At 35.9% G+C, this 27,132-nt stretch overlaps 1 protein-coding gene across 9 annotated transcripts in view; it reads right to left on the bottom strand.

Moving 5' to 3' along the window:
* The window catches only part of DMD (dystrophin), a 1,161,005-nt gene that overhangs the window by 717,592 nt on the left and 416,281 nt on the right, over positions 1-27,132 (bottom strand). For 8 of the 9 annotated variants that reach the window (XM_038157590.1, XM_038157575.1, XM_038157541.1 and 5 more), the window contains exons 8-9: positions 14,033-14,211; positions 12,959-13,081 (exon numbers count right to left, since the gene is read on the bottom strand). In XM_038157590.1, the coding sequence (XP_038013518.1) occupies positions 12,959-13,081; positions 14,033-14,211 (302 nt within the window). The remainder of the gene's footprint in view (positions 1-12,958; positions 13,082-14,032; positions 14,212-27,132) is intronic. The other variant, XM_038157583.1, reaches the window with a different exon arrangement.

Below are 27,132 nucleotides of genomic sequence, written 5' to 3' on the forward strand. Positions count from 1 at the left end.
GCTTAAGACAACTTAAAGACAGTGAAAAAAACTGCAATCAACTGGCTTGGGGAAGAGACTAATACTGGGAACAGTGAGGACAGGTAAGCTGGTGCTCAGACTTAAGAGACAGGAATCAAGGCTGCCAGCTGCCCATAATGATCAAACATTCTAAACAGTGGAAAAAGCTTTTTTTTCATTTTGCATGCATGGTCAAGCGAGCCAGTGCTTTGCATAAAGATTTTCTCCTTAGCTTGCTTTCTTCAACACACCTGTTGTTGGAAAAATATCAAACCAGGTTTCGCTTAGTAGCTACTTGACTCAAAGTGTATCTAAACATACTGCTTTCATAAAGTCTCCAGGGAAAATTTTCTGCCTCTGTTTATTTTAGGGTTTTAATTTTGGTGAGCTTTTCTGCTCATAAAATATATTGCTGTTTGCAGCATTGCTGATGACAAGACACCAGAATCTGCCTCTCTAAGGAAGGCTCTTCCTACTCAAGCAATTAAGAACCACGGCTCTGTCCTGTCAGTCACTGACTGGGAGTCACTGTCACCATAAACCTGCAACAAAATTATGATTTCTTCCTGTTGAAAAGGCTAGTTTACTCAAACATTCCCTTTCCTGATGAAAGACCTGGGCACATTTTAAGGGGAAGTATCTATCAGGTGCTGTCATGTCACGCAGTAGACTGTGGGATCATTTGGCCCTTTTAATACATAAATAAGACTCCACTCGACAGAAAGAAAGGTGAAATTTTCACCCCAGGATAAGTTTACAGTATTAACTAATGACTCTTCTCAGAACTCCAAGAGTGAATGGTAACTAGGTCCTGATGAAAGACTACAGGTCAAGAAGCCTGGGGCCTTTCCCCAGCAGTGCTACCAACAACGTAACTCCAGATCAGCAGATTCAGCTTATTTGAGAAATTCCCAGAGTTTTTTACACATACACAAAAAAAGGAAAAGGTAATTTTATCCACTTATGATGATGAGACCACCTTAAAATTTAAATTGTGGTCGCAGAATAATTCAGTAGCATAAAAAATGCACAAGATTGAATAGGCAATGGCCATGCTTACTTAATTTTAATTTTTAAAACGCAAATTCTGAATGTTGCAATGACTAAAGTAACGTCCACTTTGAAAGAGACTGTTCTGAGAAAGACATTTTAGAGGTCTTCAACACCTCTTCTAACCTAAACCATTCCATGAAATGTTCTATGTTCTAAATTGTATTCTCAAAACGTCAATGTGGAGAAAAATTATTAAACATATAAACAGAAAACCTGAATGGAAAGAGGTGAACTATTTCTTAGTCAAGAGAAATGCAAACGGATTGTCCAAAAATGTACTGAATTATTTTTTTAGCATGTCGTACAGGAGATTGAGATAGAAATATAGACTGCACCCCATTTCTGTCTGGCAACAGCCAAATCAAGAAACAAATAACAAAAGGTATCCTGCTAAAATACAAATGGAGATTTCAAGATTAAGATTACATAAACGCAGGCCAAAAGTAAAAAGTGAGAAAGTGAGAAAAAAAATCTAGGGTGGGTTTTTTTTTCCTTTTTTTTTTCTATTTTCATATATATTTTATAGTGAATTCTACAGCCTTTTAGTTCAAAAAAAGTATGAAAATGTATAAATGTGGTTCTATCATTCTGGAAGAAAAAGTAGCTTTTCTTTTCAGCATCCCACTCAGTTGTTCTTTCTTCCTTTTCCTTCCTCCCCATTCTCTCTCTCTTCTGCTGTTGCTGTCAGCAAAGTCTGTGTAATCCCACAGCATAAAAGATCTTCCCATCTTCTCAATAAAAATATTTAACTTCAAAACGCTTCTTACATTTTCACACAGTGCAATATCAAAATGCCTTCAAAAGCATCAACAGCCTCAGCAGTTAACTTCAACAAGATACATCTCTGAGATATTTTTTTCTTTTGAGAAATAAAGATTCTGAGGCAAGAGCCAATTAGTGGATACACTCCACAGTTTCTGCGAAGCTGAGGTTGAGGTCCTGGAGATTTCAGAGTATTCAACAACACGTGTTGAATTGTGCTATTAGACTTGGAAGGAATTATTAAAATAGGTGGTTTTGTGATGTCATCTAAAATCTCAGTAGTGAAATTTGCTTGAATAAGCTGAATATCCCATTCAAGGCTCTTATGCAGTTTATCCATTTTGTATTTAAACTCTCCCAAAATCTGTTTTAGTTTCTATTTAAGAGGTTCTCCTTCTTCAATGGAAACCACTGCAATGAATACATTTTCAATTTAAAATTAGAAACCAACCAAAAGGCTGCTACAGAAAACGATCAATTTATGATTGGGTTTTTTAATAATTCTGTAGTGTAACTACCTTTCTTGTAGCCACATGCTCTGAATAATAAATCAAAAGCTGTGAATCAGTCAAAATTATGACAAATCATCTCACAATGGGGTTTTTCTCCCCTTCTGAATGCAAAGCTGCAGGTTTATGAATTGGGTATTAATACAGAAAATACTAAAATACTTCCAAAAGTTAAGAATGGGAACTATGAAGAAGTCCCTCTGGAATGCTGAAAGCTACATAGAAAACTTTCATAAATGCTTACAGAGAGCAGTAACTGGATAGAAGAGCAGGATAAAAATCCACTGAGGACTTCTAAACAAAAAGATGCCATCTCCAGGTCAGGAAATTTCTGAGCCACAAATCAGTGGAGAATGAGCCAGTGAGAATACTCAGATGTAGTCAGATCCAATTACCAAAGAGCTGGGCATGAAGCAGTGAGTTACATCTAAATTCTCATCATAGAGACAATGTACAAATAATATGTAGCTTTGTAGATGCAAAATTCCTGACAGACATTAGTAATTCTGAAATTGTCAGTTTAAAAAGCACATTATACATGTGCTGTTTCAAAACCATATTCTTATCTTTACTCTCCCCTTCTTTCTCAATACATGTTTTCATCTTCCCCCTTCCCCACTGCTTTGCTGGTCGAGATTTAGTGAAAAGCAATTTCTTAATTCTGGAGTTGCACACTTGTTGAGATTTATTTATTTATTTATTTACCCATAGTACATTCTTCTAGAAATAAATTCACTATTTTTGCTCTTCAAATAATTACCAGGATGTTGAAACAGAATCTCCAAATATTTTATCAAATACTTTTTCCTGATATTGCCGATGTGGCGGAAAAGAATTGTAGGTGCCTTGCAGGTTTAATTTTTCCAAGCATTATTATCCTTCCCCGTATCATATATAAATGTACTCATATTCAATAAAATATAATGCATGGTTCTATGCAGTAGGTATGAAATTAGATATCAATTGCAGTTGCCATCATGTACATTCACAGAAAGGGAAAAATAAAAAACAGGAACAAGGCTAAAGAGTGAAAGGAGAAGTTAAAAGAGAACATTGGGAGGCTGAAGAGGAACGAGTTAAAACTTGGTTTAAACCTTCATTGCAGAAGAAAGTGATTTTGAGGCTGAATTTAAAAGGGACAGGAGAACCATGAAAAAATGAGCAGTAGCAAAAGATGGCATGGCATAACAGAGAAAGCATTTCCTGGGTGACATCGAGAAGACACAAGAGCACTGTGATTAAGAGTGTGAATAGAAGTAAATGAGAGCAGAGAAATCCTGAAGGTAATTTTCAGGACCAAAGATATTGGACAGAAACTGAATGTATTCTGGAAGAGAGTAGTCAATTACAATTAGACTAGAGGACACTTTTTAAAAGGTAATCCTACTGAGCAAAATGACATTGAGGGGCTGGAGTAGCACACACCACGTACTGTACTGTGGAATTGTACTTTGTAATTAATTTGGAATATGAAATTCAAGTGGGAAAACTTATGCAAACATGTAGTCATTTATTGTTATCATACCTCAATAACTTTCAGAATGGACAAAATGCTGTAGAATCTTTATTTTTTGATCCTACTGTTAAATTCAAAGTCAGGAAGCCCCCTCATCTCACTCACAGTCTTTGACTCGAGACTGCATCTCAATTTCCATCTCTCTGTATGTGATGCTCCTGATGCAGTTATGATTTTTTTTTTAAATTTTATAAAGCAATCTTTAGAACTTATCTCCCTCCCCTTCTCCTTCACCTCCTTCTCCTTTTTCTGGTCTGTTTTTTGTTTTTGAAAGACAATAGAGTTATTTTAAAAAAAAAATTTTGTTAGTACTCCAGGAGCAATGAATTAGAATACAAAATAGAGAAAAATCAATATTAGACTTGCTTTATTTTTGTGCAAAAAAACCCCAAAAAAACCAAAACAAAAACAACAAAAAACCCACAAACCCAGAACTGAAATTGATATATGTTGTCCACCAAACAAAGCACAAATTACTTCAAACTACCAGACAGAAGACCCCTCAAAAAAAAAAAAAAGTTAGGAAAACATTTTACTAATAGAGTGAAGACGTATCAACCTTAGTATGTAAGAATTAGCAATTCAGAAGCTGATACAAACAATATACTGGACCAACAGTTCTTTAGCCAATTATAATTTGGTTCAAATGAAGATAAAGAGCACTTTGTAGAAGCTGCAAAAAATGTTATATAGGATGCAAATATCAAAGAGAAATCTGGAGAGACTACAGCTGAAATAAAGAAGGTAGGAAAATATAAACCTGGAAGATGGCCTACATAAACATCAAATACAAAACTTGTGTATCGTACTTTCACCTGTCTATACGTTTTGTGATTTCAACTTCCTCTAAACACACATATATTTATATATTAACAGGAGCTAGGCTTTAACTTCAATGAGATCTTTACTCCTTTCTTATTCGTGATTAGGAGGTAAACATATTTTTTTCAAAATGCTTTCCAAATTATTTGTAAAACGTTCTCATAATCAGTGCCGTAAGAGATTGCTGCTGTTTTCAATTAATAGCTTTGATTTTTTGGGAAAATTCCATTTTGTACTCTTTTAAAACATAAGTGTTTGAAATGGGGATGCATAAGTACTTCAAATTGAACAAATCCACATATAACTTCAATTTCAGTCCTCAGATTAGGAAAAAATGAACGCCAGTCTGTTTTCCAGGAAGGATTTTCATTAGGAAAAAATGAACGCCAGTTTGTTTACCAGGAAGGATTTTCATTAACTTTGTGTCCTATGTCTTATCTAGCCCCTCCTTTGCACCAAATCCACTGCTGGTAAAAGAAAATCTGCACTGTTCTAAACTCTACAGGCCAGAAGGGGGATTCAGATTTAATAATTTACTATTTTACATATTATGGATATAAAAAAGATAAAATATTCACAGTAAATGAATACATGTTCTTATTTGCTGTATCTACATCCACCTTTAACATAACTTACACATAGTTTATATTCAAGAGACTTAGAGGCACAAAACTACTTAAAAGAACATTTTAAAATGTTATACATCTTATATATCTTACTGTAGGCCTTTAACATTAAGCTATTTAGCAACCATAGAAACAAGGTTTCTTTCCAAAATAAGAGGCAAAAATACTTGAAACTGCAAAATTCAGTGAAATTAAGTGAGTCCTCTCATTCGTATTAACAAGGTTTTAAATTTGGCAAGGCAGATTTTCAGTACAGGTTAGAACTTTTAAAACAGACTTTGCTAAAAACAAAACAGTTGTATCACTATTCGAATTTGAAATGAAGAAACTCTTGTTAAGTGTGCTTTTCAAAAAAAAAAAACAAAAAACAAAAAAAAAAAAACCAGAAACAGAAAAAAAACCAGATGGAACTTAAAATAGTACTAAAGCTAGTTAAAAACACCTAAAGATAACCTGTAAGAAAAAACCAGTCTAGGTAAAAGTGTGTTCCTGAAAGTATGTACAGTTGTCTGTGCAAAAACACATTCGCCAAGAATGTAATCTGGAAATGACTGGTATAAAATTTCCATGTTTCTAATAGGAAAAAAATATTACAGAAACTGTCTACCTTAATGCAAATCCAGTTAAATTAGAAACTGTCTACCTTAATGCAAATCCAGTTAAATTATTAGAAAGTGGGGTTTTTCTTAAATATTTCCAACCAGTTATAGGAACACTCATGATTATGACATTATCAATTTATTCAACTGCAGGCTTCAATCTGAATATATAGCAGATAGATATATTTTATCTAGGAATTTTAACTTTATGGAAAACATGTTACCCTTTCTTATCAGTCAGTAAGGAATACAGTGACAGATCACATGGGAAATTCCATGTTACATTTCCAGTGCCCCTTGTTATACAAGCTTTACAGCTATTTTAAGCAAAACAATTATAGTTGCTAAAGATAAAAATTAAAGATAAAAGATTTCTCTCATATGTTTTTTAAGGTCAATTAAAAGTGAAAGTTAAAAGGGGATGGGAAAGTCAGTAAGTAATTGTTTTTATGACAAACTAAAGAATTATCATTACTCATTAGAGGTGTAAAATCCCCCACCTTCACTGGTGAATGTGAACAGGAACTTGTACAGGGATTAGATAACTGTGCAAAGATGTTTGCAGCACAGGCAGCTGAAAGCCTGAAATTGCTCTTCTGAACTCCTGGCTGATTCCTGCCACTTGTCAGCTACAAGCAGCTGGGACTGGCTGTAAGTTTTGCTAACAAATGGTCTAGACATGGTTTAGCATGCTCTAAATCCTCCCATTATTGATGGGGCAGGAGACAGGAGCGCTCCTGGTGAGGCTCATCATGAGTTGTGCTTCTGCACAGAGACTGTTTAGACTGGGAAAGCTGCGGTCTCATGGCTATGCAAAGATTACCTGCTGACAGAAAGAAGCATCCTGAAAAGAATTTGTTTCAGGGAAGAGAATGGGATTTGGAAATAAGGTGGAAAAGATGCTGACTAATCAGAGAATTATAGAATACCTCCAATTGAGATGGATTGGTTCCATCTCCCTGCTCCTCACAGGGCTACATAAACTTAAATCATATGGCTAAGAGCAACATCCAGGCTCTGCTTGAACTCTCACAGGCTTGGTGCTATGACCACCTCACTGAGGAGCCAGTTCCACCCATGACCATCCTCTCAGTTAAGAGCCCTTTCCCCACGTCCACTCTGAACTTCCCCTGATGCAGCTCCACAGCATTTCCTCTTGTGCTGCTGCTGGTCCAGAGACAGGCGTGTGGAGACAAGGAGCAGGTGATGCCGAGGAATTTTGGGCAGTGGTGTCCAACATCTGTAAATGCAAAGCAGTGTCAGAGCTCAGCCTGACAGCTGGACCAGCAGCAACCTCTCTGCCCCAGCAGGGAAGTTGAGACCTCATGAGCTCAGCTCTGGGGGACACCAAATGAATGAGTGTGTGAAATAAAGTAGACTAAAAGCTCTGATATATTGGAAACCAGATCCACTACAAGTTATCACTTTACCCATAAGAGTACTAACAGTTTTGACAACAAAACCTCTTGAAAAAGAATCTACAGTAAACATTAAAACAAAACAAAACAAAAAACCCACAAAACCAAAAAACAACCAAATAAAAACAAACCACTCACACAAAATGAGTTAGAACTGCTGCTGGTGGCTGCACACAAAGCAGTGACAAGAAACAACTGTCATCTTGACAGACCTCCAGGCTCAGACAAGAGGCCATCTATTTTCCAGACTGTTATTGAAAACATAAAACATATATAAACACACTTGAAAATGTCTGCTTCATCATTTTTCAAACTGTTCCTTGAACACATGGCATCCATCCAGGAGAGCTCCCTAGGAAATCCAGAAGATTTGCACTTCGCTTGATTTTTCCACCTCTGCTTTTCTTTGTTCTGACCTCTGATGGCAAATTTTGCTATTTTATTATGCCTAGCCTGAGCCCTAGAGATTTTACTTAGCTCTACAGAAACAGCTCCTAGCTTTCTGAAAGTTTCTATTTAAATAAGAATACCTAAGCTAAGACCTGGGACTATCATTATACTCATTGTTCAGATTATATCCATCATGATCTAGTGACTAAATGTGCAGGTAATTCACTATTTCTGAAGTTTTCCAAATTCTACTTTAAATGATGCTATAAATCCCTCCAATGCTGACACAATGGGATATTTTCTGTGATAAGTATCTTACATTAGAAATACTACCACAAAGTTGGAACTAAAATTCTATTTGGCTGTATTTAACTACCTTCTGGTGCCTCTCCAAAAGAGGACTTTACCAGAAGGCAAACAGGACAGTATTTAGATCACAGCTTCTAACTAAAAGAAATATCTGGTTTCGTACAAAGGAGAGCAATAAAGCAATCCCTGTGATACTGTACCACTAAATTCTGTGGCACAAACGAACCCTGAAGATTCCCAGAAAGGTTTCACAGGAGTTTTAAAGAAGTTAAATTGTTGGCAGCAGACCAAGAGTGTGGCAAATTAAGGGTCTAGAAAACCACCATTCTCAAGGGCAAGACTGCCAGAAGGGTTCTGTACTGTGGGAATAGTTTTAACTCTAATTTTAAAAGGAGCTTTTAGTGACTTTTCAAGTTAATTATTATAGTTATGAACCAACTGACCAAGTGCCATACAGAAACTGGGTAAAATTCACATTAAAAAACCCAGAAAACAAGCAAACTGCATTATAACACTTCTATAAAACACAAGTAATGACTGGATGGTTAGGAATTACTCACAAACTAATAATGACAAGGTTGAAGCCTGAGGTGAAGCCCCAGATTCTTAGGACCCAAATCACATCATTATGTGCCAGTAAATACAGTCCCTATTTACCACTGCTTCACCTCAAATTATTTCAATTGAAATATACAGAAGCTTGTCAGTTTAAAGGTTAAACAGTAATTCTGCACACAAACTGTATTTCATACAATGTGCAATGAAGAAAACATAACTCCTGCCAAAAGAACAAAAATCAAGTCATAGAGATCAATGGGCTTGATTTTGAATAGATAATTTAAGGCAGCCAGACTCACAGACTCACCTTTCTGACAGGACCTGTCAGAAGCTTATTTACAGAAGCACCAGTCTCAAAATACTCACAGATTTTGTTCATCCCCATTTTTTTTCAATGTTTATATTTTCAGCACTGATTTTCCAATAGGAATAGAGGTTGCCCTCACTCAGTTTGCAGGTGACACCGAGCTGGGTTGGCATATTGATCTGCTGGGGGGTGGAAAGCCCTGCAGAGGGATCTGGACAGGCTGATTGATGGGCCAACTGCAAGAAGTTCAGCAGGGCCAAGTGCCAAGTTCTGCACCTGGTTCAGAACAACCCTGGGAAAGACTTGAGGCTTGGGACAGAGTGTCTAGAAAGCTGCCTGGAAGAAAAGGAACTGGAGATGTTGGTCAACAGCAGCTGGACATGAGCCAGGGAGGCCAATGGCACCTGGCCTGGACCAGCAATAGTGTGGCAGCAGGACCAGGGCAGGGATTGTCCCCTGTACTGGGCACTGGTGAGGCCACAGCTCAAATCCTGTGTCCAGTTTTGGGCCTCTCACTACAGGAAAGGCATTGAGGGGCTGGAGTGAGTCCAGAGAAGGGCAGCAGAGCTGGGGAAGGGTCTGGAGCACAGGTCTGATGAGGAGCAGCTGAGGGAGCTGGGGGTGTTTGGCCTGGAGAAAAGGAGGCTTGGGGAAATCTTATTGCATTCTACAACAATTTGAAGAGAGTTTGTAGTGAGGTGGAGGTTGGCCTCTTCTCCCACATAACAAGAGATAGAAGAGGAGGAAATGGCTTCAGGTTGTGTCAGGAGAGGTTCAGAATGGACATTAGGAAAAATTTTGTCACTGTAAGGGTTATCAAGCACCTGAACAGTCTGCCTAGAGAAGTTTTAGAGTCACCACTCTCAAGAAATTTAAAAGGCCTTTAAGAACAAGTAAAAAGGAAAGCAGTGAGACAGGAGTTTTGCCTGGGATCAATACTAGGAACTGCTCTGATAAACCAAATGGAAAGTAAACCCAGCATTCTACTTGGTCAGGTGTTCAATGAGATAAATCAATAACACAAACCCCGGTGCTTTCATAAATATAAACAGAAGACAATGAGTAGTTTAAAATTAGGATTGCGAAATGTCTCAGAAAGTTACTTGAGGATCCTTTTATTTGTACTTTAAGCTGGATATTTGTAAGTGAAGCCTTATTACAGAGAAAACATACAACACAAAATACAGCTGCCTGCAAATTCGGGCAAGCCTTCTGTAATTGCCAAGCGCTAATTGCCATCCAAAAACTGACATAAAAACTGAAAACAAATATTTTCTGTTGGACCTTTTTCAGTGTTCATTCAGGAAATTCAAGGATTCAGATTTGAGAGGTAGATTCTTGTCCCAAGATCTTCATGAGTTTATGAAAACTGTCTAAGTAAACAAGGTAAAGGAGGAAAACCCTTCTTGAATTTTAGCAGGAAAACTGCTATTCATGTTACCTCTGGCATTCGAAAATGTTTCACTGGTTCAACCAGAAATGGTGGAGCACTGACTGAACAAAAAGGCACTGAGTGAACAGGTTTGCAGAGCAATGATTGTCCTCGAATTTGAGAAATGTCACAGTCAAAAAAAGCAAAACTTGTCTGGCTGCAATTTGCACAACGGAAATACTGGGTCCTGCAAGAACCCTTCTGAGTGACAGAGTAAGAACTCAGAAAGGAAGGGTGAATTTGAAAGCACACAAATTGTGAAGCTACTAGGAAGAGTGAAGATGAGGACAGTGAAATGAAGTGAAATGTGACATAAAAGAATAGACAAGGGTAGAAGATAGAAGAGAAAGAACTCTGACAAATGATGGTGTGAAAGGAAATGTTATTCCTTCTTGCAAATATGAAGCTCAGAGAGTCACAATCCATCTCTCTTACAATTTCTGACAACTGACATATGAATCAAATGTATGCCACGCATCAAAAGCCATATATGCTCAAATTTGAAGGATCATGATCAAACTCTTTGGAAAGAGGTCTTATTTAATTGTGACTGTTTGGGGGAAATTATAATATTCAAGTCCTACAAGCTGAAATTTTGCAGAGATTGAGAAAAAAAGAATGATTCTATTATTTCAACAGAAGACCAAAATACTTAGCTAAAATTGCTTCTCTATGACAGCACCAAAAAATACCATAGAAATTGGCAGGCAACAGTCAACTAATAAACTTTTCTTTGATAACTAGATGGTAATTAGAGTTACCTTCTTAAACCTTACAAAATCCAAGAGAAAAAAAAAAATGTTGAATTCCTCCTGATTTCTTTATTGCAGTCCCCTAGAGAGGTAGATTGTCCTGAAGAGCTTAAGGCAGTTGCATTATTTATAATGGTATCCAAAAATCATAATATAGCTGGCAAAAAAATTGAAAGGCTACTAAGAAATGAAAAGGAAATAATATTTATTTTATTTATTTAAAATAGATGGGATTAAGTTATACTAGCCCCACACATCTGGAGAAAAAATTATGAGCCACTATTTAACCAGAATTATAAACTTGCTTTTACAGGGAAACAACAGCTCTTCTTTAAAAATACATAGCTGAAGGCAAAAAAACCTCACTGACTAAGAATTCCATGTATTGATTTGGGATATTAATTACTATTACATGTAATTCAAGTTTATCTTGATTATAATGAGATTTGCCTGGAGGTTTTCTCAAAGGAATCTCGACTGAATGTTTTCCATTTGTTAATATCTGTTGTGGCTGTAGCACAATTTGGCTCAGATTCTGGTTAAGTCTTCAGCTTCTTCCATATTGCTAGAATTATAATATATTGTATTAATTCTTGCATGAAAGTGTACTAGATGAAGCTTCTATATTCAAGAAGAAGAGATCTGAAAGCTGGAATGCAAGATGAGGACTGAATAACCAAATTATACTATAGTAGATTTCAGCAACCATGCTTTGTGTAGAAATTACTTCATTTATCTCAGTTTATACATTACTTTTGATGGTGGAGGTGCTGACAAAACCTGCAACTGATCACAATAAAAGTACCTGAAGAAAAAAAAAATCTATCCTATATAATAACTTTTCATTACTGTAAAATATCTGTATAGTGTCTAAGTAGAACAAAACAATTACAGCTGCTTTAAACGTCTTGTTTCAAAGCTGTGTGACTCACCACAGCAACACATTTGATGTTAGAGTAATGTAGGCAGGGCTCATGCTTGTGTGCACAGGCTTTCTGTCCTGGAGTATTTTAAGGAAGTCATTATTCAATAAAATACCTGTCACTTGAATAGCAGATTTGAATAGAAGTGTAATTTTGCAATAGATTTTTAGATGTTAGACAGAATTAAGTACCCAGTGGCAAATTCAAACTGTAGCACCACATACACACAGATCTTTTCTCCCTGAAGTAATGAAAGGAAATCACATTGCAGTACACAATATGACCTTTGGGTCTCATACTTGTCAAAAGTTATAAAAATTCAACTACTGAAATTCTCATTATAAGGATTACTTGAAAGAAGTTTTGTTAAACCACCCCAGCTATTTAAAAGTAAAAAATAAAATAAAACAAATAAGTAAAATACCAAATATAACCCCTTAACCTCAGTACCAGCAAGATGCCATTTGTGATAAAAATTACCAACTGTTGTAATCTAATAATACTGGGTTAAATTTAATACTTGCTTCACCTTTTTTTCCAACTACAGTAACCTTCTGAGAAATGCCATCATTTACTCTTTTCTTTAACAGGAAGGGTAAGAAAAAGAGAGAAAGCCAATGGCACTTTTTTTTTTTCCTACAACTGAACCTGAGGCTGTAATATAACAGATGCCAAATATGGCTTATGTTAGACTTGGTCTTCTAATGCTTTTTTAAGGCAACGCGTGTACTGTTTTAAAAAAATGACCGTACAAACAAAGAAATTTATGATTCTGAAACAGCAGTGCTTGAGTGTTAATCATCCCCTACAACCAGCACAACAGCTATCGCCAGCCATGCAGAAAGAGTAAACACTCGACAGAAAAAAGTCCTGGAAAAAGCAGGTCATTAAGATCAGGTAGAAGCAAAGTGCACCAGCTCTTCCACTCCAAGCGCGAGCTTAACAAAAACAACTCTCTCAAAGAATTACAGTAGCGACAGACCTGTGGAGGAACCTGCCTCCTTTTTTGGTCAGGGGATGTGACATACACCGCTTGCGCATACGCGTAACTTTTGAACCGCGGTTTAGGAGAAGGCGAAGGTCCCTGGGGCACACTGACTGTGATCTACGAATAAATTAGAATGCACACATGGGTGGGAGCACGGATTGTAGAAGTAAATATTGATTTCAAGAGCAACTGAAGAAAAACAAGCAGGAAGGTCATTTTTCAAGGACAGCGTTGGTATTCAGCAGGCAGAATGGGATGGTATTAAGGAAACCTCTCATTTAATCTGACACCCTTTCCACAAAAGCAACAAACTGTCAAGACTCAGCACCAGCAGAATACCAATGTAAAGTGAAGCTTCTTTATAATTTACAAGCAGAGGCTCAAAAAGCAAGTGATCTTTTGTCACATCTTGAATAAACAGAGCCAATACTTATCTGCTCAGTACTCTAAAAGAGAGTGAGCGTCCCATACCCTACATACGGATTAAATTCAGACAAGTAAACTAGGCCTAAAATGCACTAAACACTTCAACAGAGGCTGTCTGATGGTTTCAGTAAAAAAACAAAACTGACGTTGAAATCATAAATAAATTCCAATTTTTACATGAGTTTTTTTGAGAGGACAACAGTAAACTGAGAAGAGATTTTAAAATGCAGGTCATCATAAATAAAATGCTAAAAAATTAAAAATGTATCATGACTATGTAGAAATGCCAACAGCTATTCTCCAAAAAGGAATAGATACTTCTATCTGCTTTTAAATATAAGCCACCCCAAATTTCTTTTTCCTTGAGGTGTCCTGCCACCATCAAAATGCACGATGCTGTACAACTGCAAAGCACTTACTGGCTGAATAGTAATTTTTAAAACAGTCTGGTGTGAGATGAAAACCAGTATGAAAGTACATGCAGAGAAGTACATCTGACTTGCCTGTTGATGAGATTTTGCCCATTATACCCACGGGGTTTTTGCCTTCCACTGGCCATTTAACATCAAACTCATGGGGTAGGCAGGGAAAAAAAACAAACGCTTGAGAGAAGCAAGGCGAAAGCAGAAAAGTGAAACTCACTTCTTGTGAAAAATGTTGTTCGTGTACTTCTACGTGCTCTTCTCTGGTGATCCTTGTGTGCCGTGGCAACATCTCCACCTCCCTGATGGCTTCCATGGTGACTTGATGGGGCAGGGCTTGGAAGAGCGAAGTCACATACATTAAGATGGACTTTTTATCTGGATAGGCAGTTGCAACATCTGGAAGACAAATTACCATGTGCCATTTCAGTTTCCACATTCGATATGAGAACTAGCCAATTAGTTTAATGGAAAGTTGATAAGCTAATGAGCAATCTATTGTCCACATGAATACTCTAGAGACTAATTAGAACCTTACCATCAGTTCCAAAACTGCAGAATAAACTTGCATATCAATGAGAAGGTGCCAAAGTTTATACAGATGATGCTACCTCATTCAGCATAAGCTTTCCATCTACATTTCTTGTGTCAAAATGCAATTTAACACTATGATCCCCATTGAGCAGGACTAGACATAGGAAAGAGTGTATTTGCTTGTGCTGTTTAAATACTGCAATTACAAAATGGTAAGGAAAACCTCATTTTCCAAGTCATGCCTTTTACATTCTCCCCACATAATTTAGCCACTGAAAGCAACAATGGTGTAGGGGGGAAAAATAATTACCAGTTTTTCTTGTGAATGGGTTCATAAAAACCAATGATTGAAGTCAAACTACAATAAAGCTACATAGCTTTTATATTCTACTTAGTCTTGCCTTCTTCATGAAATCTATGGATCATCAAAGGAACATGGTACTCACAGATATTAAAATACAAAATAGAAACACTTCTTATTTTTTAAAAAAACCCTGTAAAATTTCTATGGCCTTTGGCAGTCAGCACAAGAAACTTTGCATGAACACAAAGTCTACCTCAGCTTTTGCACATAGCCATGTTATACATCAGCAGGAAAAGCACTTTCCATGACTCAACAATTCAAGTCAATAACGATTTGTAAAAATATAAGGCATGTGGCAGCTCTTTGAAATAGTTACTTTGTTATTTGCCATTGAATCTTACTTCCTGCACTCAGTCTAGTGAACCAAGATGTAAAAGGACACTTGTACAAGAAATTTATCACTAATTCCATGAATGTTTTAACATGAGTGCAGGCAGATAGCCAAGAACTATGAGTTTTTACTGTCTTAGATCAATCCAGTCTTAGCTAAGATTTGAGTTCACAGAAAAAATAAAATAAATCAATGATTCCACAACGAGGCATCTCATTCTCCCTGCCTAGAATTCAGGTAGGTGCCTTGCATTAAAAGCTTCACATGTATCTGGAAATTAAGAAAAGACATTCTGTGAATAATTTTGGTTTGGCTTTCTGAGCCATTTCCCTATCTTTGCTTGGTGCTTTATGAGAGGCAGCTGAAGGTTTAGCTCTACTTAGCATTGGCTGGAAAAGTGGCACACTCCCATTCCCACTTCCATAATACAAGTATTTTACTGCAAGCATCTTCTTGTCTTCTCTTGAATATTCTGACACCATTTTGTTATACTTGGTGTCCACAAGTAATTGATGTTTACATGAATATCCATGCCTTCCCACTGGGAAGAGTACACGCTGGATGATCAGGACCAGCTGTGATGTTTCTGTTGTTTGTTCATTATTTTCATTTTCAAAATGCCCTGTTAACCAAATGGGCAAATATCTTACCATTTATCTACAAAAATATCTCACACCATAAATAAAATCAGTACATAGCAAACAATATATATGCCAAAAATTGTTTACCCACTCTATCTGACAAATAGAAAGTACATACACAGCTGTGAAAATCCACCGGCAAATAGGAAAGGATTTAATTATTTAATCACAACAAATAGCTAAGCAACCATTGTTGCAAAGCCTGGAATATCAATCTATCTCTCAAAAGTCTTTTTATAGGCTCCTAAATTATCAAAGTAGGAATGACTTCTGCTGTACTTTGCCTTCATATTTTCTTCTTCTGACTCCTAGTCTGATGTACTACCTTTACCACCTGCTGAGTCTGATGGCTGTTTGAAGTCCTCATAGCTAGACAGTAAATAAACTGGAATTCAAACATTTTCTTGCAAGGAAGTTCACTATTTCTTTGTAAATATGTCTACTTTCATTTATGGGGCAAAAAAGTCTGTCAAACCAACACATGCCTCTTAAAAACGAATCTCAAACTCTTGGAAAATACAAATTTTTAATAAAACTAAGTCAAGATATTAGGACTATGCTATAGTTTTGAGAAAATTATCCAGGATTTATTTTTTTTTCCCAGACACATTTATCTTCTCAAATTCAACTCAGAGGCAATTCTTTCAGAAAATTATCATCAGTTTTCTTGACAAAAACTATCCAGAGCAGGATTAAAAAGAATAAAATGAATGAAAACAAAATTACACTACAAGTCAAAAGAGTTTAAAATGGGAAGCATTATAAGGTTAGCAGAAATTACATTAACATGTTTATCAATAAGGATCTAAAAGACTTATGAAAGCTCTGGAAACCTTCTCAGTTCTTTAACAAGATACAGTTACACAAAAGTATTGGAAAAGTTTCCAAGATGAGTGTTCCAATTAGTGAGAGGAAACTTTTTCAGTACAAAACTTTATGCTGACAAATCAATATTTTCTCTAAAGAAAACAGTGACTTAAACATGCCACACGAACCACATCATTCAGACAATTCTTGATACCTTTTCCAATCCATGGGATTACTTAATAAGACTTGTGATTCCTTTGAGAATCCTTTATCATCAAAGAAACAAAATCATCTTGCAAGACCCTACCATTATGTGCTCCCCCGAAAACATATTCACCCCTGACCATTTAGAGAGATTAGTCTGTCCAGGGAAGGTCTCCAGTCAAATTCAAAAAATATAGAAAGATAAAACGAAACAAAACACTTATTTTGATATATGGGGTGAAACACCTGTCTGAGTCTGAGGAGACACCACAAGAGCTCGATTTTGACCGTGAACTTTAATGTAAAGTAGGATTCTGTTTATTTAGAAAAGCAGTTATTTGGTAACAAGTATCAAAAGAGAAGAAAGAATCTGAGTTCACCCCTGAACATTAAAATCATGAAATGTAACCCGAATCCACTGCTGTTTAAGTGCAGTTGCCTTTAAAGGGTTAATATAGGTTTAATTTGGGAAGCAATTTGCCTGATAAAAGTTCACTGCAGCTGGATTTTTATTAGCAAATAATATTTGTTTTCTGATGAACATAACTACAAGTTTGATTTTTTTGTTCAGAACGACTACAATAAACCTGAAGTGTTCTCAAACTAATTAGTTTCTAAATACATCAAAGTCTTCAAAAAGTGATCCAGCAGCCAATTTTTTTAAGCCTTGTAGTTCGCAAGTGGTTTGGTTCTTGCACCCATGTGTTTGGTCAATGATCAAATCCCTGCTGACATTAAGGGATGAGTGAAAATGAGGATGATACAAAACACAAATATGTTCCATACCAAAAAATACAGGTCTGGCAATACAAACAAAATCTACTTGTTTTCCTACACAGTGTCACACTATGTATACAAAGCCACACACAGAGCACAAGCTATGAATGTTTATGGAAATGTTTCTTAAAATTTTCAAATACACAGCTATAACTGTTCCTTTTTAATAATATTTTGCTTTCTCCAAGCTCTGACCAGCTAACAGTTCTGACACTGTTTGTGTCAAATAGTTTTACTATTTGTGTTTACTCTTTGTAAAAAAACTAGTAGCAAAATAACTTTGAAAGAGGAGAGCTTAAAGGCCTGCTGCTCTGCCAGAAAGATTATATTTCTGTACATAAATTGCTGATCTAGTTTCTTTAGATTGAGAGAAAAATTCTGAAACATACTTTACCTTATATAGTGCTGAGAAACAAGATAAGACTTGAGCCCAAAAAATACAAGAAATCCTTAGTCCTCAACAAAAGCAGCTAGGATTTTCACAGAATCACAAAGTAGAAAACATTGAAAACTGATTTCTAAATCCTATACATCAGCTAATGCTGTTTGCTTGTATTACAATAGTAATAGAAAATCCCAGTATTTTAATATTACCTGCTGCTATCCCAAATGAGATTTCAAAAAGTGTCCTAAATAAAAACACATTGCCTTTCCTTCCACAAAAAAAAAAAAAAAAAAAAAAAAAAAAAAAAAAAAAAAAAAAAAATTGAGATTCTCAAAGCTGATTTGAATTTTCAGAGATTATTTGGGGTTTTTTTTTCCCATTATAAATAAAGCATGTTTATTTCTTCTATCAGAGTGGGGTTGGGGTTTTTTTTAAAGGCTTTTTAAGATATGAATACAACATTAATACTTACTACAGGTTCTACTGTTATTTCCAAATGCACCTGTTCAGAAAGCAGAAGCTCTCAGATTCCTGAGATAAAGCAGAAATCTAACAGATACATAAATGATTACCAATTTACCTTTCTACAATGTAAACTCATTACAGGAGATATTTCCAAATTCCTATGGCCATTCCTACTGTGGCATCCGCCTTACAAGATTAAGATGAGGGCACAGAAAAGCATTTATAAAAGTGCAGCCACAACTCAGATGTAACTTTTATTTATTCTACCTTTTAGACTCAAGGACAAGGGTGAACTTTTCAAAGCCTGTTCAAAAATCTGTGGTAATCTGCCCGACAAGGCTGACCAAAACATTTTGAAAGAGCTTTCATAAAACCCAAAGTATATATTTTGATCTCATTTTGATTTGGATGAACCGAAATCTGCAATTAAAAGTGCATGAGAATGTACTAGAAAAAATGAAATGGCTTACTCTTAAAAAACAAGAAAAACAAGTAAGACTTAGTTCCCAAATGGATGTATCAGAAACCTAGGAATAAAAGGTATCTCCAAAATGTTGCTCCCATAACGAAAGAAAGAAAAAAAAAAAAGGGTGGAAATTTTGAACTTGGTAATTTTTACTCCAAATACACACTTTTGGTCATTTAACAAGTCCATGTAGAGACATTAAGCTATGACAGAACCATGAGATCCATCTGAAATTTGCTCTTACTGGTGACTTAATTCCCAGACTGTGAAAACATGAGCCTATATATAGCTCATTCTTATTCAAATACCAAGAAGCAAGCAAGATTATCAGGCAAAGATTATCAGGTGTTTTGCTGAAATGTATACATGCTTCTCCCTCAGTCTCCCCTAGGTCTCAAAATGACACTTTCCTGCATTCATGTTTATACTAGTGGTCAGAGAACAGCAGCAACCACAGAAGTAGCAATGGTTTACTCTACTGACACTCACTGCTGCCACTAAGACCTTGGAGCAATAAACTCTGCAGCCTCTGAAAGGTCAGCCAGTAGCTGCAGTGTCTGCTCACTAGTTTTGCTTCTTTTTTAAACCTGTAATTATTTTCTGCCCTGTTTTTTTGTTTTTTTTTTTTACTCCACCAGTACATTGCATGTTAAATTCAAAACGAAAGCAATCTTTGCAAGTGATCTCAAAGAATAGCCCTGGACTTGCAGATAAACAAAAATCAATGTTTGAAATACTGCAGAACTGCAAATATTGAAATGTGGAAATTAAAACTGATGATTTTAAAACTTTCTTTTAAAAACAAAGTTAAAGCAAAGGTCAATTTTTTTAAAGGCTATTGAAAAGCCCACATGAATAAGCATAGTGATCAGAGTCTATTAATTTGCTGAATAAAATTCACATTTCACAAAATTAACTGCTAGCAAAAGGCACAAATTGCATACAGACAATTAAGTGAGAGCAGAAGCCTGTAAGAGTCCACTCACACAGACAGTGGCACTGATTTTTTCTTCTTTTCTGTAGATATGAATGGCCATAAACCTAAACCCCTTTGAAACTCCCAGAGGAAAATGTGATTTTTTTAAACAGGTATTTCCTTTAAACCTGATGGTGAAGACCTACAGAGTACATTCAAAATGCTGACCTTTGTAGGTTGTATTTAATAAGGTTACAACAGCAGCATGAAGAAAATATCCTCACAAGATGAACACATTCGTGTTTGCCTTTTCGAATTACAGAGACAGGTCAGGATTTGTGGAATTAAAGGGCTGCAGAATTCAAGTGTACCTGGTAATAAAATGCTTGGTGGCAGAGCATTCCTTTAATCTGTCTGAATGTCTGTTCTGATTTGGAGCATGAGTGGGAAGGAGCCTTGGACTAATATGCCAGCGCTATCCTGGTTAAGTGAACTTGATGCTATCTCTGCTTTTTAAACCTGCAAAATCAGACTTAATACCTCTGCTGAACAGTAAAGGTGTTGCTTATTCTTTTTCAGGTTCTTTACGGTATTAAATATAGATTTAGCAACACAACTGTTGCACTTTAAGCTATTTCTAAAGTGTCTTCTTTCTTACTTCTCATCAGCATAGACAGAGATAGAAAGAAGTGAAGACAAAATAGCAAAGGAATAAAACACTGGTTTTAAAAATTTGTGGTATGAAACATTTTTATCATATCATGTGTTATTCTAATCTTTTTGTCATTGGGTAGGAGCGAGCATGGCTCTCATCAATTTGCTGAAATAACAAATAATAGTCAGTAGGTAATATACTCACAAAACTAATATACACCACTGAAAGCTGTAGTTTGATTTTTCAAAACCTGGAAATGCAGTGAGGGGTGGGGTGGGGCAGGAAGGGCCAGAGAAAAAAAACCTGAAATGTACCCTGTTACCCAGTTCCTACTGAAGAGTCCTGAAACTGAAGACAGATCAAGGGAGTTACAGCGTCTGAATCAGGAATAGTGTTCAAAACTGGTAAGAGTATCTGAGATATTTTCAAACAGGCTAATATTTGAGAGAGAAAATGGGACAATAGTTCAAAATATTGTACATTTTCCACTTAGCTTTTATAAATATTTAGTCTAGAGAAACTGCACAGGTAACTGTACTAAAGAAACAAAAATTAGAGCCTGAAATCCAGTAACTGAAGATTTTATAACTTCATATGGAGACAAATTCATTACTTTTATTTCATTGTACAATCTTTCATAAAGGTAATATGATATGAGGTAAATGGAAAAGGGCAATTGAAATCTGAACAGCCAGTTCTGAATAGACAGTAGAAAGAGCCGTGTGCTGGATGGGTGATTGCATCCTCAGAAAGACAAGGCAACACTACCTCAAGTGCAATCAAAAAACCATTGGGAAACACAGCATTCTTTTGGAACAGTACAGGGAAGAACAGGGATTCTTCTAGAGTGTCTGTACCTTCCTTTTATTCCCATCTGAAATGTGCTACTTCTGACATTGAGGCAAGCTAAAATCACCTGAGGTTAATTCCATCCCAAACCAACAAAACAATGCTGAAAGATACCACAGGTAGCTTGTACTTTTCCCCTCTAGAACCTCATGGACAACAGATTTTATACGAAACTTGAGAAAAGCAAAATGGAAAAAAAGAGTGAAACCTATACAAGAAAGTGTCCAAGATGGACCAATTTGGCTGGAAATTGAAACTAAACTGTTCTTGGCTTTGTTTTGATTTATTAAAAAAAATGCAGCAGAAGTTTTAAGGAACAAAGCTAAAGTTCTATGCAGGAAAATTCCTAAATTTTAGGTCAAGATCAGGTGTAAAATTAATTCTAGATATCTTAAAACAAATACAAAATTTAGTGTGTATAATAGCATCTTCAATAATAACTCCTGTTGCCCACTGACTTAGGCCAGAGTACCATTAAAAGTATAATGCAATACTTTTTATATTCAATAGACCAGACTTCCACAGGGAATGCAATTTTGATTAATTTCAGCTAAAAAAAAAAAAAGATAAATTTTCACTATCATTATGAGAGACTGATAAAATTCACAGCTATTAAGGTTCAGTTCCATATAGGATATTTAGGAAAAGAAAACCATCACTGACAGAAATTCATGTGTACAAATTGATTTGATGCATAAGTTTTAAACCAAAGAAGAGGTTTCTTGATGATTCATATGGCTGCACATATTGAATTTTCTCACTGCATGGGTGAAGTGGCTACATTTACATGAAGACCTCTTACCTGGATAAAACAGGCTTCTATATGTATGGCACACAAACAGTATAAAAAATTACAAATGAGGTCTTTAAGAATGTAAAGTGCAGCAGATGAAAAAAGGCTATTTCCAATTTAAAAGCATATAATAAAAAAAATTATATACACATCTTGAAAAAGCTGAAACCATAAGTTTATTAATTTATATATATCATGATCATTCCTGCATTGAAATGTTAAAGAAACAGGGTAGAAAAAACATTTATAAATAACTTATTTTTAACATTTGAGGGATTATTTCACCAAGACTGCAGCAAATAGATTAACATGCTGATCTTTTTCCTTAGGCTGATCATGAGGAAAAGCAGTCTAAAATGTGTCATGCCAATACTTTTTAAAAATGCAAGCTTTTCCTGAAGGGTTACTATGCATTTTCCATTTTCCAGGAAGTTATTTAAAATCTACCTGCAATGTAATTTAAGAAAAAACCCTTAAATCTGATTACCTGGGGAAGAGACCTGCTCATACTTGACAGTCAGAACTTAAGCCCATACTCTGAGGCTGGAAACATCTGCTCATGTTTTGCATAAATGTAAGCTTTCCTTTACATTTCAACAATTTTATACATGGCTAGTGCTGGAGAAGCAGAGAAATAGGTTGAGGGCAGGGATGTCTGGTAATTCATAATGTAAAGACTCAGAAATCCACATTTTAATGACTCCTGGCTATTTAAACATGCAGCAGAAAGAAGGTGCCTTGTGTTTTCTAGCCCATGCATGCCTCAGCCTAACTGAGGAAGCAGAGGTGTGTGTGACACTGATGGGTGTGGAGCAGCACGCGGGAGCCCAAGGAGAAGTTAAAATGCTCCAGCTTGGTGGAATCAGACTGATCCAAGGACACCATGTCTAGAACATTTACTTGAAATGTCCCTTGCAAGATGGAATAGCAGCAAATACGCAACCACAGCAGCCAGGAGTGACTGGGGTGCCAAATGGGGTATTATGTGTGTGTCAAACAATATTAAAAAACTTACAGCAAATTTCAAACGTGAAACACAATACATTAAACTTATTCAATACATAAAAGTAAAACCATAGGTATTAAATCATTACAACAATTACCATCTAGTGGTCAGCATAACAGCAGCACTATAATGCTTTACTTTGTGCTCTGAAAAAGGAAATCCTTCTTATCCTCCTTATCAGGGGGGCAAATTGTGAAAGAAGGGCCTACATGGGCCCCAAATTTGCCCTAAAACAGGACAGATACATACCACAAATCATTATTACAGTAACACCTTGTTTATTAGACATGTTTCTGACTTCACTATAAAAAGGTTCTGTCACATTTTCCTCAGTTCAGAATTATTAATTGTCTTCGCGGCCTTCACTCACGGAAACAAAGGGATAGCAAAATTTCAGTGCTCAGACAGTTAATTCCAGGAGTGTTTTATGATGTGGTGTAGGAGCAATTTCGAAGCACAACATTTTCATGGATGGCTTTATTAAAATAACTCAAAGAAATTTATGTTTTTAACGTTTTTAATGTTTTAAGTACACCAGTCTCTAGCCCCCTGCAATACACTTAGCTCCTAAATAAGCACTGCAGTATTCATGAGTGAGCACTATGGTAGAGGCTTGTTGAGTCAGCTGGGACTCAAAGGTGAAAGGTTGAGAAATGGTAATTTAATCTTTTCAAGAGTTTCTAGAACTGATACAAATTTTGGGACATTCTGAATGTAACCACCCTTCAGATTACATAGGAATCCCAGACTAAACAAAGCACAGCTCATTTTAATGCCCTAGCAGTGCATGTTCAGCTATTCAGCAGATGCAGAACAAAGCATTCAAGATCAGAACCAAAGCCTGTCACATTAAATGAAAATTGCAAAATTGCACTCAAACTTTACAGAATAGCTGCAAGTATGTAAAATATGTATAGTGCTATGTACAACAGCACCTCCTGAAAACACTTTATACATCTGAGCATTCAAGGAGCAGAGAGATCACAGCCCTGAAATGCAAGGCTTGTTACTTTTTTCATCCAAATATCAATTTTGAAAGATATACAAAATTAATCTTCCAGAAATATAATATTGATTTTATTTCACAAAGCATTAACAAGATTTGATTTGGAATTCTGTTTTCTGGTCTGACATGTCCAAGAATGATAAGCTACAAGTGCAACAGAAACAAGCTGTTAGTCATAAGTAGACAGCACTGAGAAGAACAAAACCGTGTTGAGAGCCTAGCCAAAGAAAGGCTTAGAGTGCTCCTTATGAATATATCATGGGGTGAAAGCAATCACAGCAAAACCACCAAGCTCAAGGACAATGTTAGCACAAGAACAAAAGACAACACAACAAACCTGAAGAAATACAGCCTAAAATGCAGAAAAAAAGTTTATTGCATTCAGAAAGCAAGGATCTGAGCAAGGCAAAGGAATAGAAGCAAAGCATCCAACTGTCTGCAAAAAAACCTTGAGGAATTCTATAAAACCTTTATAATGAGATGCTTACCTGAAATTGCAGGTAACAGACCTTCAATGAAAAACCAGGTCCTAAATGTTCTGTTCCTCCCATCCTTTTTACATTCTAGTTAATGCTAACTATTTTTTAGTTATACTATTTTAATACAGGCTATGGTTTCATGCTTTTCTATGAACTGCACTCCCTTGCCTTTTTTTTTTTATATTATTGTTCAATTATGGGGAAATATATCCATGCAATAACCTGGCCAAAATAGTGATAAAAATGTGCCATGTCTGACTATTCTTAGAAACTCTGATAAAGCATTGGACTAAAGATGCAAAAGATCTTTTCCATATATAGCATGCATATACATATTCAACAACTATTAGAACATCAACAGAGCATGTGAAAGAAAGCTGGAGATTAATCAGTGCAGTCAATATAATGTAAATAGGAGTTAGGAATGCATTAGAACAACAACCAGTTTTATTACATATTTATCATGCATTATGCTAATGAAGAAAATGCAAACAGCCCTAAAAATGTGTTTAGATAGGACTGTGAAGCAACACAAAAAATAACCAGGTTAAAGCTAAATATTACTTGGCGAATATTTTAATAAGCAGAAGGATTTTTAAATATGGAGCAGGGGCTAAGCATAAAAGAGAAAGAACATGTAAAGGTTTAAGAAAATATATACTCCTGGAAAAAGATGGAACTGCTAATTCCACCATTAGCATATTATCCCTTGATATTTAATTTCCAAGTACTAATTATATTTTCTTGAATTATCTCTTTTTAAAATTAAATAAATTACATAATCTTCAGATTCACCAACTGAATATACATTTGTCCATTAATTAGCATTATTACTTGCTAAAGAGGTTATGTAGTGTCAGGCCTTAGTCTATGCTTTTCGAAACAAAATATATTTTTTTAAGGTCACAACACTTTAAATACCAACTTTTATTAGCATTTTTAGGGAAAAAAAAAAAAGGATCATAAGGAGATGTGCTTGAAAATTGACTTTAGAATTTATAATTGACTTTTCCAGGCTGAGTAATTAAACAAATAATCAATGCTACAGGCACAGGACTCAGAGTCATGAGATTAACATGCATAACTACAGTTATGGGAGCAGAGTCCAGGATTGTAAATGAGAGCAGTGGAGGCCAACATTTTCTTCAAGTCTTTCTTTAATTACCCAGTGCTAGAGAGACTGACTTTAGCCCAAACATAAAGAGGGGATTTAATGGTTATTAGCTAAAAAAACATACATAATCTAAAAATAATGCAGAAGAGGTCACCTTCTCAAAGAACTCAGAATGTTCTGAAGACCTGAGATTAGGCTTTGAAACAGGGCCTGGAATATCTAATAAACACCTAAATAAATGAAATGCATGTCCAAACCCACCGGGAAATTTTCATTTCACATTTAAACAGTGAACAGTCTTGTAGTAAAACTACAAACAGATTTTAATACAAAGGTTACCAGCATCTCCTCTCATTGATTTCTTACCCTAGATTAACATAAAAAGCCAACAAAAACCAAACCCATACACCTGAAAAATCTTCCAAAACTGAATTATAAACTAAGCAGCTCTCCAAACTTTAAACTAACAATACATAATACTTTTCAAACTACAAATAATTATTAATTATATTAAAAAATGGACCTTATTTTGTTTAGCTACTTTTTGCTTTGGATCTTTATTTGACTAGGTAACTCCTGAAATATCCTTGGGCCTGGTTGTGCAACCATTTTCATCAGGCAGCTTGTGCAAGCTGGCTCAACAGTCTAATAATTTAGCCCATCTTCCCAAAAATACAGTGATTACATCAAAACTGAGCCTGCAGGATTCAGATAGGACAAGTGAGTGACACCAGTGACAGAGAAGTGGCTGGTTTCACTAACTCGTAGCATTAGCAGTTCAATAATATATATTCTGGGCCGGCACAGAACACTCTCAATAAAACATGAAAAGCTTAGAAATAGCACATTTCCAAATCCAGAGCAACAGATTTGATGCAGACTGAAGCACTCAGTCTGCCAAGGACAGATAAAGCAGCACACTCTTCTCCCTCTGAGCTCCAGCTGACCAGAGACCTCAGCACGAGCAGAAGGCATGCTAGGATCCTCTCAGTTCTGGAGCACACAGATAAGAAGTGAGCTGTGTTTTAAACCTTTGAATAATAGTATGAAATCTTTATGCCACCTAACCAAAGCTACACAGCAGATGTAATTACAACAGCAACACCACATTCTTCCACAAACCTGAGCCAAGGGACGCCAGAAGACAAACACCATAGTTAAACATCCCAAAACTTTCTGTAATTAGATTCTTTCGTCCAATAAAACTGCTCATCTAAGTGAAATTAAACTTGGAGCTCTATAGCCATGGCATTGTAAGGAATATATAGTGAGCAGTTCCGAGTATCCAGAATTTAAGCCACCTATATTATCATTTTCAGTTCAAAGGGATGCAACTCCTAGCATGCACAGGTCCTTCCTCCCTTTCATCTAAACTTTGGGGCTATAAGGATACCATTTAACAATGCAACTTGCAAAAAGGGTACTAAGTGTACAAGTAACACAAAAATGAAACGACCTACACCAGGACAAATAGAGGATTAAACAAGTAGAATCAAAATAAAATACTTCCAAAAGCATATTTTTTATA

The sequence above is a fragment of the Motacilla alba genome, chromosome 1, assembly GCF_015832195.1.
Source record: "Motacilla alba alba isolate MOTALB_02 chromosome 1, Motacilla_alba_V1.0_pri, whole genome shotgun sequence".
Taxonomy (NCBI): Eukaryota; Metazoa; Chordata; class Aves; order Passeriformes; family Motacillidae; genus Motacilla; species Motacilla alba.